The sequence below is a fragment of the Salvelinus namaycush genome, chromosome 16 (assembly GCF_016432855.1).
Source record: "Salvelinus namaycush isolate Seneca chromosome 16, SaNama_1.0, whole genome shotgun sequence".
NCBI lineage: Eukaryota > Metazoa > Chordata > Actinopteri > Salmoniformes > Salmonidae > Salvelinus > Salvelinus namaycush.
Genome location: NC_052322.1, coordinates 8,087,182 through 8,106,405, shown reverse-complemented (window position 1 = coordinate 8,106,405; position 19,224 = coordinate 8,087,182). Strand labels below are relative to the sequence as shown.

The 19,224-nt window shown below is 41.7% G+C and overlaps 1 protein-coding gene across 1 annotated transcript; it reads left to right on the top strand.

The window, feature by feature from the left end:
- The first annotated feature begins 1,173 nt into the window (after positions 1–1,173).
- Positions 1,174–19,104, top strand: LOC120060594 (DENN domain-containing protein 2D-like). The gene is made up of 13 exons (XM_039009969.1): positions 1,174–1,225; positions 1,879–1,977; positions 8,598–8,767; positions 9,410–9,522; positions 9,627–9,696; positions 9,813–9,890; positions 10,914–11,054; positions 14,029–14,177; positions 14,298–14,469; positions 15,044–15,094; positions 17,604–17,685; positions 18,585–18,830; positions 19,014–19,104. The coding sequence occupies exons 2-13, from the start codon at positions 1,941–1,943 to the stop codon at positions 19,082–19,084; spliced, it is 1,380 nt and encodes a 459-aa protein (XP_038865897.1). The 5' UTR covers positions 1,174–1,225; positions 1,879–1,940; the 3' UTR covers positions 19,085–19,104.
- Positions 19,105–19,224: the final 120 nt, after the last annotated feature.

Genomic DNA, 19,224 nt, shown 5'->3' with positions numbered 1-19,224 from the left:
GCAAATTGATTTTGTCCCCCCACACCAAACGCGATCACGACACTCAGGATGAAATATCAAAAACAAACTCTGAACCAATTATATTAATTTGGGGACAGGTTGAAAAGCATAAAATATTTATGGCAATTTAGCTAGCTAGCTTGCTGTTGCTAGCTAATTAGTTCTATTTAGCTAGCTTGCTGTTGCTTGCTAATTTGTCCTGGGATCTAAACGTTGAGTTATTTTACCTGAAATGCACCAAGTCCTCTACTCTGTCAATTAATCCACACATAAAATGGTCAACCAAATTGTTCCTAGTCATCTCCTCCTTCCAATCTTTAAAAAAACAAATTGGACTTTATATGGCGATTGGCATCTAACTTTCATATGGTGTATTACCACGACCGACCGACCTCAGTTCATCTTTCAATCACCCACGTGGGTATAACCAATGAGGAGATGGCACGTGGGTATCTGCTTCTATAAACCAATGAGGAGATGGGAGAGGCAGGACTTGTACCGGGTTCAGCGTCACAAATAGAACTGACTTATATTTTAGCGCTTGGCAACGCAGATGCTTGTTGGCGCGCGTGAGCAATGATTGAATAACATGCATGTGTACATTTATTTGGCGCATGCAAGCATTGCATGTGCATCTCGTCATTATAATACTGATCTCTGGTGTAACCGGGAAGGTGCACAGAAAGAGCAAACAAGATGAAAAAGACATGAGAACAATCGTACATAAACGCTCATAAAAATACAAAAAAAACTTGATTCTGTGTTACAGGCATTTTTTAATATAGTGCAGAAACATACATTCAAATTAATCAAATTCGATTTATTTCCCAGCCCTAGCTGAACTGTGTATGTTTTGTCCTCTTGTTTCCACAGTGCTAAACCATAATGGTGAGCATGGAAATTAAATTGGACAAATGTTCAGTCATTTTGGTTGACTGCAACACTGTAGTGTCCGTTAATGGTTTAACTGTTACACACACACTAGGTAATGTCATTGGTGGACAATTTATCAACTGGCAAACCATGTGGTCATTTTGGCCATAAGCCAACCTATGTATTGATCTGGACAGTTTTGTTGGTTCAGTATGTTTCAATAAGGTGGAACCTCTGACATTGTGGGAACTTTATGACAACCCAGTTTCACAAATTACTTTCTCCTGAACAGGTGAGCAACCTCAAGGCGCTGCCAATGGGAAAGAGAAAGACGCCCCATCATGTGACCTCAGTGAGTAGTTACAGTAGGCCTTATTGGGCACAGTACACATTTTTCACTTTGACTCTACCTATAGCTCTAGCAGTGTGTTCCATGGCTTTGTTTGGTCCAGGAGCCTTGTAACCATAAAAGCATACTGTTAACCAAATAACGGTATCAAAAGTTTAAAGGGAAAATACACACATTAGAGATAATGTAATGACTCTCCACAGGTGCCTCCAGTGTTTTCTTGTTTGAGCGTAGATTAGTTCGCTGATGACTAACCTATGAGCAAGGTCAGAGCACAGAATTGCAATCTTCTACTTTGGCTGTTTCCATTGTTGTACATTTTATGATTTCACATTGTTTGAAGTGGTCCATATATCCCTAATGTGTTAAGCACATCAGTCACAGGGTCCTTGTTTTTCATCTGGTCAATCTCAAGGCAGATGAATGTAAGGTTTAGGTGCCAAAGCTCCTGTAACAGGGTAACGTGTTGGTCATGTTCAATAGGGCACTCCAAATATATATATATTTTTATACACGTTTTGCAACAGAAAAATAAGCGTTTCTTATTAAACAAGTCCAGCTAGTCCCTCCCGGTTTCAGTTCATTTTGTTCCATTTGGTAACATGACCCTTGTGTAGGAGTTACTAATCATCTGTTGGTCCGGTGGTCCCCTCTAGGCACTGTCCAGCCTAGTGAGGATGAGGAGGTTGAGAGAGGTGCCCTCAAGAGGCTCAGCACAATGTGGTCTTCATTCCGGGGCAAACTCAACAGAGATCGTGAGTATAAGGCCTTAAAACACTCCATGGAAACACCTCGTTACATTAAAAAAACGTATTGTTTTCTTTTAAGTACTTCCTATTTCACACACACAATACTTTTTTTCTGCGCAGCTTAAACCATGATTTGGTCATTATCCTAATGATTCCTGTAATGCAAGTGTCTGCCCAGGCCCTAGGCCTATTGCGGTGGGGCCTGCAGCTGTGATTTGTGAGCCACTCTCTATCCCTGATGTGCGCTCCAAAAAAAAAAAAAGGCTTCTGATAGTATAACGTTTCGAAATCCAATTGTTGCTAAAACACAGCTTTGGAAGCAACTGTTTTTGAAACAACTTTCTGTGGGTATCATTTGTTTTCCTCAACTTTTAATACTAAGTTCAATAGCAATTATCTTACAACATATATATTTGATATGGCTTTGAGATACGGAGCATGCGACATGGGCATCAGCCATTGTGAGTGCATAGGGTAGTAGGCTACAACAGTTTTTTTTCAGGACATTCAATTTACTGTTAGATTTAATACATTACTTTTTCAGTTGATGGAACCAGCACATGATTTGGTCGTGCAATTTTTTTGCCGCTGTACAGCAATAATGACCTGACCTGTGTCCCATAATATGACTAGCCATCTTTTAAATTAGCATGCCCTTGCAGGGCTTGACATTCAGGTAAATTTGCCAGTGGCACACCAGGCCAGTGCCAACAGAAAGCTACTGGCCCGAATGAAAAGAATACTGGCCCGGGAAAACAGGTAAATTATGTCTTTAATTTGTGAGCTGAGCAAGTAGAATATGATATAACCTGGAGTATAATATAGCTTATAGCCTACCATACACAAGCAATTACATTTTAAGTTGACAATATATTTACATTGATTGAACGAATCTGCACAATCTCAAAGGTAAGCATGTTTTTTTTTCAGGTTTTCACTCTCAAAATAACACTATGAAAATGCTAAAAACACATTTAAGGAGATCCAGTTTGAGGTCTGGGAACAACAAGAAACTAAAGGGTGTAGTTGCCCTTTACTTCAATTGCACGCTTAGCACGAAATTGTTGTTTGGCTAGCAATGTTTTTGTGCAATGTACAGTAGGCTACATGTGATGGCGGAGTTCGCTAAATAAATGCCTTGCGATTGATGCAAATCATGATATCTTTACTACTTGGCAGTCAATATATAATTGGGAAGATTTTTTGGGGAAGCCTTCAGAAATGTTCTTTCAAACAATGCATGATGACTGAATTGCGCATTGCAAAGATTCAACCAAGACTTCGGACGAAACTTTTTGAATAAATAGTTTGCATACCCATTGGTTGCATACCCATGGATGTTTGAATAAATCTTGATAATATCTTTTTTTGAAATGGCAGAAACGAATATGAACAGCTACACTTTTTTTCACTGGCACCCTAGTGACCAATTTAAAATGGGTGTTGCACTGCCAAGTCAAAGGGTCATACATACATCCGGATGTGTGATCATGCTCTCCGTAGCCGATGTGAGGAAGACCTTTAAACAGGTCAACATTCAAGGCCAGAAGGATTACCAGGATGTGTGCTCCGGGCATGTGCTGACCAACTGGCAGGTGTCTTCACTGACATTTTCAACATGTCCCTGATTGAGTCTGTAATAGCAACATGGTTCAAGCAGACCACCATAGTCCCTGTGCCCAAGAACCATAAGGTAACCTGCCTAAATGACTACCGACCCGTAGCACTAACATCTGTAGCCATGAAGTGCTTTGAAAGGCTGGTCATGGGTCACATCACCATTATCCCAGAAACCCTAGACCCACTCCAATTTGCATACCGCCCCAACAGATCCACAGATGATGCAATCTCTATTCTCTTTCCACCTGGACTTAAGGAACACCTACGTGAGAATGCTATTCATTGACTGCAGCTCAGCGTTCAACATCATAGTGCCCTCGAATCTCATCAATAAGCTAAGGACCCTGGGACTAAGCACCTCCCTCTGCAACTGGATCCCGGACTTCCTGATGTCCCCCGCCAGGTGGTAAGGGTAGGTAACAATACATCTGCCACGCTGATCCTAGAAACGGGGGCCCCTCAGGGGTGCGTGTTCTGTCCCCTCCTGTACTCCCTGTTCACCCATGAATGCATGGCCAGGCACGACTCCAACACCATCATTAAATTTGCCGACGACACAACAGTGGTGGGCCTGATCACTAACAACGACGAGACAACCTATAGGGAGGAGGTCAGAGAATTGGCCGTGTGGTGCCAGGACAACAACCTCTCCCTCAACGTGTTCAAGACAAAGGAGTTGATTGTGGACTACAGGGAAGAGAGGACTGAGCATGCCCCCATTCTCATCGACGGGGCTGCAGTGGAGCAAGTTGAGAGCTTCAAGTTCCTTGGTGTCCACATCACCAACAAACATGGTTCAAGCACACCAAGACAGTCGTGAAGAGGGCGCAACATACCTATTCCCCCTCAGGAGACTGAAAAGATTTGGCATGGGTCCTCAGCTCCTCAAAAGGTTCTCCAGCTGCACCGTCGTGAGCATCATGACTGGTTGCATCACTGCCTGGTATGGCAACTGCTCGGCCGCCGACCGCAAGGCACTACAGAGGGTTGTGCGAATGGCCCAGTACATCACTGTGGCCAAGCTTCCTGCCATCCAGGACCTCTACACCAGGCGGTGGCAGAGGAAGGCCCTAAAATTTGTCAGACTCCAGCCACCGTAGTCATAGACTGTTCTCTCTGCTACCGCACGGCAAGCGGTACAGGAGTGCCAAGTCTAGGTTCAAGAGGCTTCTAAACAACTTCTACCCCCAAGCCTTAAGACTCCTGAACACCTAATCAAATGGCTACCCAGACTATTTGCATTGCCCCCCCCCCCCCCCCCCCCCTTTTTACACCGCTGCTACTCTGTTATCATCTATGCATGGTCACTTTAACTGTACCTACATGTACATATTACCTCAACAAACCGGTGCCCCCGCACATTGACTCTGTACCGGTACCACCCTGTATATAGCCTCGCTATTGTTTTTTACTGCTGCTCTTTAATTACTTGTTATTTTTATTTCTTATTCTTATCCATTTTTTTTTTAAACTGCATTGTTGGTTAGGGGCTCGTAAGTAAGCATTTCATTAAGGTTTACCAGTTCCCCACCTGTTGTAGACCTTACAGCGCATGTGAAATATAACATTTTATTTTATTTTTATAATGCTTTATTTCATTTAGTTTCATGTGTACTATGGCAGCTAAAAGCTGAATTACAGTAACACGTACAAGAAACAGATTTCAATAAAATAGAGGCAACAAAATCAAAACAAAAGGGAGTGTGGCAAGGATGGAGGTAGAACGGAGGTTGGAGAGTGCATCTTGGTCACAGCACGGGAGGTCAGTGGTCAGAGACAGGTCTGCAACCATCCGCACACCTCGCTGTCCCTGATGTCTTCAGCCTCTCCAAAGAACACAGAGTTAGATATTATTATTATTATATATATTTTTTTTTAAATCTGTGTCCTCTCCTTACACGGAACCCAAACCGGCTGCGCGCGTGCGATATCGTGCATACATTTATTTTGTCCCCCTACACCAAACGCGATCACAACACGCAGGTTAAAATATCAAAACAAACTCTGAACTAGAGGTCGACCGATTATGATTTTTCAACGCCGATACCGATTATTGGAGGACCAAAAAAAGCCGATGCCGATTTAAAAAAATATATATATAATAATAATAATTTTTTTTTAAATTAAAAAATATATATATAATAATAGAAAATTAAAATAAATATGTATTTGTAATAATGACAATTACAACAATACTGAATGAACACTTATTTTAACTTAATATAATACATCAATAAAATCAATTTAGCCTCAAATAAATAATGAAACATGTTCAATTTGGTTTAATAATGCAAAAACAAAGTGTAAAAAGTGCAATATGTGCCATGTAAGAAAGCTAACGTTTAAGTTCCTTGCTCAGAACATGAGAACATATGAAAGCTGGTGGTTCCTTTTAACATGAGTCTTCAATATTTCCAGGTAAGAAGTTTTAGGTTGTAGTTATTATAGGAATTATAGGACTATTTCTCTCTATATGATTTGTATTTCATATACCTTTGACTATTGGATGTTCTTATAGGCACTTTAGTATTGCAAGTGTAACAGTATAGCTTCCGTCCCTCTCCTCGCCCCTACCTGGACTCGAACCAGGAACACATCGACAACAGCCACCCTCGAAGCAGCATTACCCATGCAGAGCAAGGGGAACAACCACTCCAAGTCTGACGTTGACGTTTGAAACGCTATTAGCGCGCACCCCGCTAACTAGCTAGCCATTTCACATCGGTTACACCAGCCTAATCCCGGGAGTTGATAGGCTTGAAGTCGTAAACAGCTCAATGCTTGAAGCACAGCGAAGAGCTGCTGGCAAAACGCACGAAAGTGCTGTTTGAATGAATGCTTACGAGCCTGCTGGTGCCTACCACCACTCAGTCAGACTGCTCTATCAAATCATAGACTTAATTATAACATAACACACAGAAATACGAGCCTTAGGTCATTAATATGGTCGAATCCGGAAACTATCATCTCGAAAACAAGACGTTTATTCTTTCAGTGAAATACGGAACCGTTCCGTATTTTATCTAATGGGTGGCATCCCTAAGTCTAAATATTCCTGTTACATTGCACAACCTTCAATGTTATGTCATAATTACGTAAAATTCTGGCAAATTTAAGCGGCCCAAACTGTTACACACTGACTCTGTGCGCAATGAACGCAAGAGAAGTGACACAATTTGACCTGGCTAATATTGCCTGCTAACCTGGATTTCATTTAGCTAAATATGCAGGTTTAAAAAGATATACTTCTGTGCATTGATTTTAAGAAATGCATTGATGTTTATGGTTAGGTATAGTCGTGCAACGGTTGTGCTTTTTTCGCAAATGCGCTTTTGTTAAATCATCCCCCGTTTGAAGTTGGCTGTCTTTGTTAGGAAGAAATAGTCTTCAGAGTTCGCAACGAGTCATGTTAGCAGATAATATTAACTAAATATGCAGCTTTAAAAATATATACTTGTGTATTGATTTTAAGAAAGGCATTGATGTTTATGGTTAGGTACACATTGGAGCAACGACGGTCCTTTTTCGCGAATACGCACCGCATCGATTATATGCAACGCAGGACACGCTAGATAAACTAGTAATATCATCAACCATGTGTAGTTATAACTAGTGATTATGATTGATTGATTTTTTTTTATAAGATAAGTTTAATGCTAGCTAGCAACTTACCTTCTTACTGCATTCGCGTAACAGGCAGTCTCCTTGTGGAGTGCAATGTAATCAGGTGGTTAGAGAGTTGGACTAGTTAACTGTAAGGTTGGAAGATTGAATCCCCGAGCTGACAAGGTAAAAATCTGTAATTCTGCCCCTGAACAAGGCAGTTAACCCACCGTTCCTAGGCTGTCATTGAAAATAAGAATGTGTTCTTAACTGACTTGCCTAGTTAAATAAAGGATAAATAAAGGTGTTAAAAAATTCGGCCAAATCGGTGTCAAAATACCGATTTGCGATTGTTATGAAGACTTGAAATCGGCCCTAATTAATCGGCCATTCAGATTAATCGGTGGACCTTTACTCTGAACCAATTATATGAATTTGTGAACAGGTCGAAAAGCATTAAACACGTATGGCAATTTAGCTAGTTAGCTTGCTGTTGCTAGCTAATTTTTCCTGTTATATAAACGGTGAGTTATTTTACCTGAACTGCACAAGGTCCTCTACTCCGACAAATTAATCCACACGTAAAACGGCCAACCGAAATAGTTTCTAGTCATCTCTCCTCCTTCCAGGCTTTTTATCGATGAACTTATATGGTGATCTAAACTTTCATAGTATTACCACGATAACCGGCAAAACATTTCGTCTTTCAATCACCCACATGGGTATAACCAATGAGGAGATGGCACGTGGGTACCTGCTTCTATAAACCAATGAGGAGATGAGAGAGGCAGGACTTTCAGCGCGATCTGCGTCAGAAATAGGAATGATTTCTATTTTAGCCCTTGGCAACGCAGATGCTCATTGGCGCGCGTGAGCAGTGTGGGTGCAATAATTGAATAACATGGATTTCTAAATTTATCTTGCGACGCTCGCACATACGACGTGTCCGGTCTGGTCAGCATGTTATGGATGTGGTAGGTACTGTAGCTAGTCCTTTGCACTACTGTGTAGCACCCACTTGGGAGATGCCACGGCAGCCGCTGGCGCCAGAAAGCCTACCACACATTGGTAATCATCAAAGTAGTCCTGATCTCTACGGGACTATCTCCGCAATCCTCTCACTGCACTTCTCCACTGCCGTTGAAGCCGATGTCCGCATTCTAACCAAAACAGCTCCCAGTTCCAGCAAGCTAGCATACACTTTTCAACATCGCAGTGTTATACAACCTGAACAAATCAGATTATTAATCAATTCTTATTTAACTATCAAAAACAAAGTGGATAAAAAGACAAACTACTAAATGTTAATAAGTTTAGCTGCCATTAAGCCACCAGGGTACCATTTTACGATATGTTACTATATAGTAAGCTTCTGCTTACACATGGCAATGTTGTCGCTGCAGGGGTGAAGGAGCCATGTCAGGAGTCTCTGGATTCAGCTCCGGTGGACACCACAGCCAGGGAGCAGCGCTACATGAGCGGGCAGTACTTCTTTGAGTACCTGGTGGTGGTCAGCCTCAAGAAGTCCAAAGAGGGGGCCTACGAGCCGCAGATCACCTACCAGTTCCCCAAGGTGAGTCCGCTAGTTGGACACACTGCATGTCTCCCAAAAGGGATATGAAGGAAAAATGTGAAGAAATTAAAAGTGCAATGGAAGTCCTTGAAGATTAAAAGGGAGGTAGGAGAGAATAGTTCAGGTAGGCCTTCAGCAAGAAAAGTAGGAGGGTTGCTAAACATCGAAGACAGGCATCCAAAAAATAAAAGCATCCGGACCCCTTGACTATTCAGACCCCTTGACTATTTCTACATTTTGTTACGTCACAGCCTTATTCTAAAATTGATTAAATATTTTTTTCTGTGGGGCCTTCTATAGACCGGTGTGTGCCTTTCCAAAAAAAGTCCAATGAATTGAATTTACCACAGGTGGACTCCAAGTTCTAGAAACATCTCAATGATTATCAATGGCAACAGGATGCACCTGAGCTCAATTTCTAGTCATAGTAAATGGTCTGAATACTTATGTAAATAAGGTTGTTTTTATTTTATACATTTTTTTTATTTGCGAAAAATTCAAAAGTTGTTTTCGCTTTCACATTATGGCGTGTTGTGTGTAGATTGTTACGTTACAGCCTTTTCCTCAAAGTGGAAAAAGGGAAGGGGTCTGAATACTTTCCAACTCTCAGTTGCTCTCGCTCTGTTTCTCTCTCTCACTCAGAGGGATGGGATGGTGAGATTCCAAAGAGAGGAGGAGGAGAAGACCCTGAAGGCAATCACGCTCTTCTGTTTCCCAGAGGGGATCAGCTGGGCCCCCCTAACAGAGTACCACAGGTAACGCTGCACCTGATATGAATGTCCATCATTTTTCCTAGTGGGAAAGCTGGGTGTGTTACTGATAATCAAATATAAATACTCTCTTTCACACACTTCTCTAGTGAGACATTCTCCTTTGTCTTGACTGAGATCGATGGCAGCAGAAGGAATGGATACTGCAGAAGGCTACTGGTAAGTTTCACTTTGGTTTTTCACGTCAGATGCTCTACTTTAAGATTTATTAGAGTGTGACAAATGTCTCCTTATTCCTCTCTCCCTCTGTCTGTTTCTCCATTGTTTTCGTCTAGCCCCACGGCAACGGAGCGCGCCCCCCCGAAGCCTTCTGCATCATTAGCAGCCTGGCTTGTTTCGGACTCTTCTCCAAGGTAACCCGCTCAAAGGTTATTGGCTTTCGGCTGTCAACGAGTGTTTTGCACAGAGACTGCAGCATGGATGAGTGGAACTGGGCAGATCCCTGGGTGTAACGATGCTTACTCAGATTTCACCATTTAAAGGGATATAGGCCACTTTTTTGTGTGTTTTTGAACTGATACAATCAATTTCCATACACTGCTACATGCTCCAAAAATGCTAGCCAGGAGATTCTGGCCATTGCTAAATAACCACCTAACAAACTTAAAAGCAGTTTGGACGAGACGACAACACTGTAGTTAAGTCGGTAAAATAAGTTAAGACTTAATTTTTTTTATTTTTAAATCCCTTTAAAGCTACTAAGACCAAGGTAGTTCTCACCTTATCACAGTTTTGTGGAAATCCTTTGGAAATGTCAACAGCCCATAACCTCCCCTATTGGAAAAAATAAAAAGATACCCTTCCACTTAAGTAGAACTGGATGTGATGGGCACCTCTCGCAATTCTGACAACTGTTCATACCTTTATTCAGTCGTGTGTGAAATTGGACTGCGTTACTGTGTTTATGTAACGATGTGTTATGGTACGAGAAAATGACCTTGATGTATGAGCCTATTAGACTGCTATGGGGGTTTTGAAATGTCCTAGACCGTGTACGGTTCGTGTGTTCTCCCTCTTTGTGGGACTTTATCATTAGCCCCTGTCTGTGGTCAAAGTTGAAGTAGCTGATTTAAAAAAAAAAAACTAATTTTTCAGTGGTGCACCTAATCTTTTGACATGAATATTGACACACACCACCACTACACTATCACTTAGGCTAGTGGGAATACTAAGCCCCACAGTTTACTTCCTCATACACTTATTACTGCTGCACCATTCATTGTGGTTTCTGTTGGTTTTGTGAAGGGCTTGAGAAGTTCACCCACTGAAATGTGCACTAAGGAAATGTGTGTGTAGGGTAATTGTTATTATTCCAGTGGTGCACAATCCAATGACGATATCTGAGTTGGAATATTCCTGTCGGTCTTCTGGTGCAGATCTTTGACGAGGTGGAGAAGCGACACCAGATCTCCATGGCGATGATTTACCCGTTTATGCAGAGCCTTAGGGAGGCAGCGTTCCCCGCCCCAGGCAACACTGTCAAGATCAAGAGCTTCATTCCCGACAAGGGCACCGAGGTTAGCACCCTGACTTAGTCACATTACTAAGTTAGTATAACACAAGACGATTTTGACGATTTCGACCATCTCAGATTGTCGAAATCATTTCTTTAGTTAGAAACCGATGATTAGCATTCCTGAAACATTACTATGTTGAAATATAATTTGATCTCTAGCATCCAATTTGGACCATAATTATTTCTAAGACATGAGGAATCCAATGAAATACTCAAAAGCCACCGACGGAGCACCTACACGCCAATCCCACCCTAACCACCAGGATGCAGTGTCATTTCTCTGTCTGACCATTAGTATGGCGCTGAGGCTCGAACTATTGCTTCTTTATCCTATGTAATGTATTCCCTGTGAATGTGATGGGGTTTTTTTTCACCTGATTGAAGTCACTTTCATTATTTACCAAAAATGAGTGTGAAAGTACCAGATTTTGCCCGCTACATGTCACTCTTCCTGCTACTGCCAAGGCCATTTATAAATTATTCTGGTCTCGTTTAATAATTTTAATCACAACATTTTCTTTGCAACCTTGGGTAGAAAACCAATAGCTTTTGCTGATGGTGAAAATAAATAGTGTGGTCATTCTCACAATTCAAGCCAGTCTTCCATGAAAGCAATTCAGTTTGTCCTTCTCTTAGGTTTAATCTGTGTCCAGGAAACGGACACTCTGTGTGGTTTATTCTCTTCAAATAAAGGTCTGGATTAGTTAGACAATTCCTGGTGAACAAGCAAACCATTAGGCTACGGCAGTTCTAATGGTTTCAATGTTATGGTCTTCAATGGTAAAAGTCCCGAACACACTGTCTGGTGTTGTGTTTAATGGTAAATATCACTAATCATATTACATATAAAGATGTTTTCTAGTAATTGTATTGAAAAACATATGACTGCCACGCAATGGTTTATAATTGTATTTTATTAGTTGTCACAACATTTTAGTCATAGCCCATTTCTCCATCAAAGTTTTGGGCATGTAGGAAAAGTCTTCATATGAGAATTGCACCATAGGGACAGCCCTCAGAGCTGCCATTTGTTGGACTATTCAAGTAGAGTTGGGTTGAAGCATTAGGTTTCTAAGAGAAGGACTTGCTTTCAGGAGAATGTATAAAAGGAACCGCAGCATCTAGTGGGCAAAACCTGGGGGCGTATTCATTACGCCGATTCTGTTGCAAAATGTTTCTTAAACGGAACAGGGAGGGACCTACCTGAATTTGTCCAATATAAACTCTTGTTTTGCTCTGTTCACTTCCGTTTGGTTCTCAAACGGTGAACGGTTTCCGTAATGGATACACCCCTGGTACTTTCACACTAATTTATGGTAAATAAACGACTTCAATGGCTAACAGGGGGGGGGAAACAGAATCACAGGGAATACATTGAATGGGTGAGTTAGCAAAACTCCAAGCCGCAGCTCCATACTACTTCTCAGATATAGAGAACTGATACTGTATACTGGTTGTTGGGGTGGGATTGGCATGGGGTTTAGGAGGTCCATGTGTGACTATTTTATTGGATTCATCATGTCTACCCGATGGTAGGATGATGTTAGGTCCAAATTGTATGTTGGGTACTATATTTGTTGAATATTGTGTGAGTCCTATAAAAGGGCCAAATTGGGTGCAATAAATTAGATTCACATTTTCCTTTCAACAAAATGTTTTATGGCTTGCTGAAATGACATGGAATGACTCCATGGTCTTCCTTGAGACCTGGGTGGTATTCATTAGGGCACATCATAACAAAACATTAGAATGATGGGAATAATTGGTTGTAATTCATTGTAATGAAAACCAGAATACACAGTTCCAAAAGTTGAGAAATGTCCACATTGATTGGTGACAAGCAATATGGTGGAAACCTACTCAGGCCCGGTCACCAATCTGATCATCCAGGCCAGGAGAAAAGAGTTTCTGGATGAGGGGTACTCCTCTTCCAAGCTACAGGAAGTAAAAAATAAAGCACACAGCTGGAGATCTAGGAGACACAACGCTAACAAGATGCACAAAGACAGTTGGACGGACACACACACACACACACACACACACACACACACACACAGCTAGTGAAAAAGGAGACCATGCCAGCAGGTGGAGATGCATTGACAGAAAAGGAAATCCATTTAGCTTGGAATAAAGCTGGTAAGAAAAGAGATGCACTAGGGCAGAGGTGACACACACAGCCAACATGAAAATAGGAACATCAATGCCTGCAAGAATAGTGGACATTTGTGTACACACATTCCACAGTGTGTATGTTTAGTCATTTGCATTCATTTTGGATAACTCCAAGTTACTGTTCTGGCACCATTGGGGAAAGTGTGGTACATGACTGGTTAAACAAAACATCTGTGTGTCTATACACACATGCAGCACTGATGTGTGTGGGGTGCTGTGTCTGATCCTGCCCTCTTACTCAATGTTCCCCCAGGGCTAAAATCCCACTAACACCAATCCCATCCTGCAACATTCCATCTTTCAGGTCCTTTTTTCACAATTAACCCCCACACACACTCTAGTTGTTGCTGTATTGTATCTGTACGTTTAGGTATGATTACTTTAGTAAACTGCAATATATTTCAGCAAGTACACTCATTATGAAATATTGAGGCTGAACTATGCCTCTGAAAAATCAACTGTGCCGCAGATGTGGCTGGGACATGCTTTCAATGGTACTATTGTAGTTAATTAGGAGGGTACCCCGACTAGGACTCAAACCCTGTCCCCTGTGACTGCCATTCCAAAATCTTTGCCATTATACCAAGAGTTAAGCCGTGCTTATCAAGAGGCTGAACTATCTTGAGGTAAAGTTGTTCCCCGCTTGCTCGCATTACAAAAAAATAAAGAAATCCATTCAACAATAAATCAACTTTGTATTACCTTACTGTATGTAACATGTTGGTGACGGTGGGGACATTTACTGTATATAACATGTGGGTCACAGTATTAACGTGTAGATAACGTGTAGATAACTCCTCCAGATCATCAGTCTGACGCGGCCGGTGGACTCGTGGCTGGAGCACGTGGACTTCCGCACGCTCTTCCGTTGCTTGACCAATGAGGAGGTGGTGCTGGTGTTCGCTGCCGCCGTTATGGAGCGACGCATTGTTTTCATAGCCGTGGAGCTCAGGTACTGCACACACACCATTATTTTAGTCGTCTCAGACACGCATGCGTCAACTTCGTCAATTGAGAGCTTAACTACTTCACACAGTGACAAACACACTGAATAAGTCTGACCCCTCCCCAGCACCCTGTCCCAGGTGATCCACGCTGTGGCCGCCCTCCTCTATCCATTCACCTGGCAACACACCTTCATCTCCATAGTCCCTGAGATCCTCATCGACGTTGTTATGGCCCCCACCCCCTACCTGCTGGGAGTGCAGAAGCGGCTAATGGAACAGGTCACAGACCAGACCGACGTGAGTCACACACCCAACCCCCCCCCCCATTAGCCTCGGACACCCAGATCATGTACATTCCGAAAGCCATGGGAACCTGTCAGCAGGAAGACTCTAAACAGGGGTAAAGTACGGTAGAGACTTTGAATAGTAGAAGGATGGCCCCCTGAGACTACAGCAATGTTAGCACCAGAAAAACGTTAAACATTAGAGCTGCTAATGTGGACCTTTCAGAAACAACCCATTACCCCTAGGCACTTGGATAGGTATAAGCAATATGGCAAAGTCTGCTAGCCTCTCTGTTAAAGCACAGGAACTTTCAAGGAGGTAGGGGCTAAGGGGTTGTTCCTGGATCAGAGCCACGGTCCATCTCAATTCATCTTTCCTTGCCGCCTCAACGTATTGGAGGAGGTCAAAGGTCCCTCCCCTCAGACCTTCTCCTCCAATGCATTTTGATGAGGTGAAGATGCGAAGAATCAAGGATAGATGATTTGAGAGCCCCTGAATGACTGGATGGAACGTTTGGGAGTCTAGTTGTAATAGTGATGGATTGGTGTTGAAATACTCATTGTAGGCTCTGTTTTCCCTAACACAGCTGCTTGTGGTGGACTTGTCAGAGGATAGGAAGGACACTTTCCTTGTTCAAGTAAGTGTCTGAAATATCTGTCCTGTGTTGTCTAAAGAGTGGAACGAATGGCCTACGTTTACAGACACAATTAAGTATCACATTTACTTGAACGCATGCTTTTGAATTGAAATTATTTTTTTCACTGTTTTGCACTTACACATGCACTATGCAAAAATCGCTCCACCATTTCCTGGGTGCTAAAATTCTAATATTTTGCCTAATTTCAGTTTGTGACAAGACAAGCAAGTATAGTGTAGAGCAGGAATGGGCAACTGGCGGGGCCCCTCTTTTGAAGGTCCTCAGATATACAGTACCAGTCAAACGTTTGGCACTTACTCATTCCAGAGTTTATCTTTTTTTTTTTTTTACTATTTTCTACTGTAGAATAATAGTGAAGACATCAAAACTATGAAATAACACATGGAATCATGTAGTAACCAAAAATGTGTTAAACAAATCAAAATATATTTGAAATTCTTCAAAGTAGCCACCCTTTGCCTAGATGACAGCTTTGCACACTCCTGGTATTCTCTCAACCAGCTTCATGAGGTAGTCACCTAGAATTTGTGTAATTTCTTTCCTTAATGCGTTTGAGCCAGTCAGTTGTTGTGTTGTGACAAGGTAGGGGTGTTTAACAGAAGATAGTCCCATTTGGTAAAAGATCAAGTTCATATTATGACAAGAACAGCTCAAATAATCAGAAATGATAGTCCATTACTTTTACATGAAGGTCAGTCAATCTGGAAAATTAAGTACTTTGAAAGTTTAAAGTGCAGTCGCAAAAACCAAGTGCTATGATGAAACTGGCTCTCATGAGGACTGCCACGGGAAAGGAAGACACAGAGGGTAAGTTCATTAGAGTTACCATCCTCAGAATGGATGGTAAGTTCAAGTAACAGACATCTCAACATCAACTGTTCAGAGGAGACTGCATGAATCAGGCCTTCATGGTTGAATTGCAGCAAAGAAACCACTACTGAAGGACACCAATAAGAAGATACTTGCTTGGGCCAAGAAACTCGAGCAATGGACCTTAGACTGGTGGAAATCTGTCCTTTGGTCTGAGTCCAATTTTGAGATTTTTGGTTCCAACCGCCGTGTCTTTGTAAGACGCAGAGTAGGTGAACGGATGATCTCTGCATGTGTGGTTCCCACCGTGAAGCATGAAGGGGGAGGTGTGATGGGGTGCTTTGCTGGTGACACTCAGTGATTTATTTGCAATTCAAGGCACACTTAACCAGCATTGCTACCACAGCATTCTGCAGCGATACACCATCCCATCTGGTTTACACTTAGTCCCACTATCATTTAATTTTCAACAGGACAATGACCCAAAACACGCCTCCAGGCTGTGTAAGGGCTATTTGACCAAGTAGGAGAGTGATGGAGTGTTGCATCAGATGACCTGGCCTCCACAATCACCCAACCTGAAACCAAATGAGATGGTTTGGGATGAGTTGGACCTCAGTGAAGGAAAAGCAGCCAACAAGTGCTCAGCATATGTGGGAACTCCAAGACTGTTGGAAAATCAATCCAAGTGAAGCTGGTTAAGAGAATGCCAAGAGTGTGCAAAGGGTTGCTACTTTGAAGAATCTCATATATAAAATATATTTTGATTTAACACATTTTTGGTTATATCGTAGTTTTGATGTCTTCACTATTATTTAACAATGTAGAAAATTGTGAAAGAAGAACCTACTCATTCAAGGGTTTGAGTCAACTTTTTACTGGTACTGTATATATTTTTTTTAACTTGGTGGGGTCTTCACTTACTGTTGCAAGTTAGAATAGTAGAATACACAAGGTGCAATTTTTTTAACTTGGTTGTGCATCAGTAGTTTTTCTCTTATGTCAGTCAGTCACTGAAAGTCACTCAATTAGCCCATGTCAGCTAACATTGTTTTAATTGGCCTCTAGACTAACTTAACAATTATCTAAACTTAGTAATTGTAGTTGAATTACCGGCCGGGGGGCTCCCATTGTTTTTGTTAGACAGTCTTACTCAGATTTCATATTCAAAACTTCAAACATTTCTCTCCACCCTTGGCAAAATGTGTTCAATGGTAGGAAATTGGCTGTAAAACAGCTAATTTTCTTCCCCCACCCCATGGCAAAATATGTAGAATTGCTGCAAACGTGCTTAGAAACTAACATTTTCTTTATGCCCCATGGCAAAATGTGTAGAATTGCATGATATTAACTCTAAAACAAAAATAAATTATCTGCTTTCGAATATATTTTCAATGACCAAAAATATAGTATTTTCAGCTGTTTGAAGCTGGTGTACAAAACCGAAAAGTTAAAAGACACAAACAAAACTTAAGAACGGGAAGCAGAGAAATAACGCACACAGAACCGATTTACCGCTTCCTAGACTTGCTTTCAATGAGCGACAGACCTATAACTCGCATTTCTATGTGAATTTGGTCCGGTCGCCCAAAAAGTTACATATTGCAGCTTTAAACTATGGGGGGAAATTATTTTTTTGCTTTGTCATACCATTGAATATGGTTCCTCTGTTTCATAGATCGGGGATGAGAAGTCTATTCTGCCCCCTAAGCTTCAAGATGAAATACTGCAGGCACTAAGAAACAGGAAAGAAAAAGCCAGTGAGTATTTTCATATAAAAAAGCTGTTTATCCAAAATGCAAATGAGGTGTTGCATGGGGTATTCTTTCACGAAGTGTCCAGAGATTATCGCACTTTTGCACCTGCAGTACCACATCAGGTGTTCAGATAGACATACTTTGATTACACAATTAAAATGTGATATGAATACATGCTTTTTATTAACTGTAACCTTTGAAAATACAGGTAACTGCCAAAATAAATGAAGAACTTGAGTAAATGAGGGATACAAAGTATATTGAAAGTAGGTGCTTCCACACAGGTGTGGTCCCTTTTGTTATTTAAGCAATTAAAACATCCCATCATGCTTAGGGGTCATGTATAAAAATGTCCAGTTGCCCATTATTTTGGCTACCATGGCTAGAAGAGATCTGTGACTTTTTGAAAGGTCTCAAAGGAGCATAGGGGATTTAAAGTTTGTGTTTCAGTCACTAGATCTCGACCCAATTGAACACTTCTGGGAGATTCTAGAGTGGCGCTTTCCACCACCATCAACAAAACACTAAATTATGGAATTTCTCATGGACGAATGGAGTTCCAGACACGTGCAGAATCTATGCCAAGGTGCATTGAAGCTTTTCTGGTGGCTCGTGGTGCCCCAACGCCCTATTAAGACACTTTGTCTTTACGTTGGTGTATCCTTTATTTTGGCAGTTGCCTGTAGATTGCTTTATGCTTTCTTTGATATTTTTGAAGTAATGAGCGTTTAAGGAAAATTAGCATGTGCCATCATAGTAACACAAACTGGTGGAAGGTCAACGTGATGCCTTACTGTGGTACTAGAGATCCAGAGTGTTATGGCCCATGAGCACTCTCAAATGACACCCCGCTGAGGAGCCACCTGGACCGTTTGTGTGTGTGTGTACCATTTCCCCCTCAGCCGTGGAGGAGCTGAACAGGGTGGTCTCGGAAGCCTTCCTGCCCTTCTTCGTGAAGACTGTTGGCCATTTTGCTTTGTACGTGACGCGGAACAGCAGTGGCCAGCCGGGGGTGTTCCAGAGCAGAGCCTTCTACAAGGCCATCAAGTCCAACACCACGCGGCACTTTGTCAAGAAATTCCTCCAGACCCAGATGTTTGACCTGTTTATCCAGGAGGTGGAGCAGCAGCCAGCAAGCCCCCAGCAAGGTGCTTGTACGATTTTTTAAAAGTTTTTTTACATACTTACATAACAGTATTTGAAAGATGCTTACTTATGTGTTAGAAACCATTTCTGAAGTTGTTTACCATGGTAATGAAGCAAGCTTGTTCCCGGGGTTTATGTTTGCTTATCATAAAGGAGTAAATTAATCGACTCTTTTTTTCCCCCAGGAATTTTCCACAAAAAGATTGTTGAATACCAGGAACAGAAGAGAAAAGAGAAGGCGAAGAAGAGACACTAAGTATGAATACACTGTAAACGAGGCCATGATATTACATTTACATTTGAGTCATTTAGCAGACGCTCTTATCCAGAGCGACTTAGTTTGTGCATTCATCTTAAGATGCATGTGGTTGTCCCACCTAGCTATCTCTGTCATAG

What these genes read in the sequence shown, in the direction of transcription:
- LOC120060594 (XM_039009969.1), top strand. Translation starts at nt 1,941, where the DNA reads ATGTGGTCTTCATTCCGGGGCAAACTCAACAGAGATC. An exon ending in CCCCTAACAGAGTACCACAG is followed by an intron (nt 9,523 to 9,626) that starts GTAACGCTGCAC and finishes ACACTTCTCTAG; the next exon opens with TGAGACATTCTCCTTTGTCT. An exon ending in AGGACACTTTCCTTGTTCAA is followed by an intron (nt 15,095 to 17,603) that starts GTAAGTGTCTGA and finishes TCTGTTTCATAG; the next exon opens with ATCGGGGATGAGAAGTCTAT.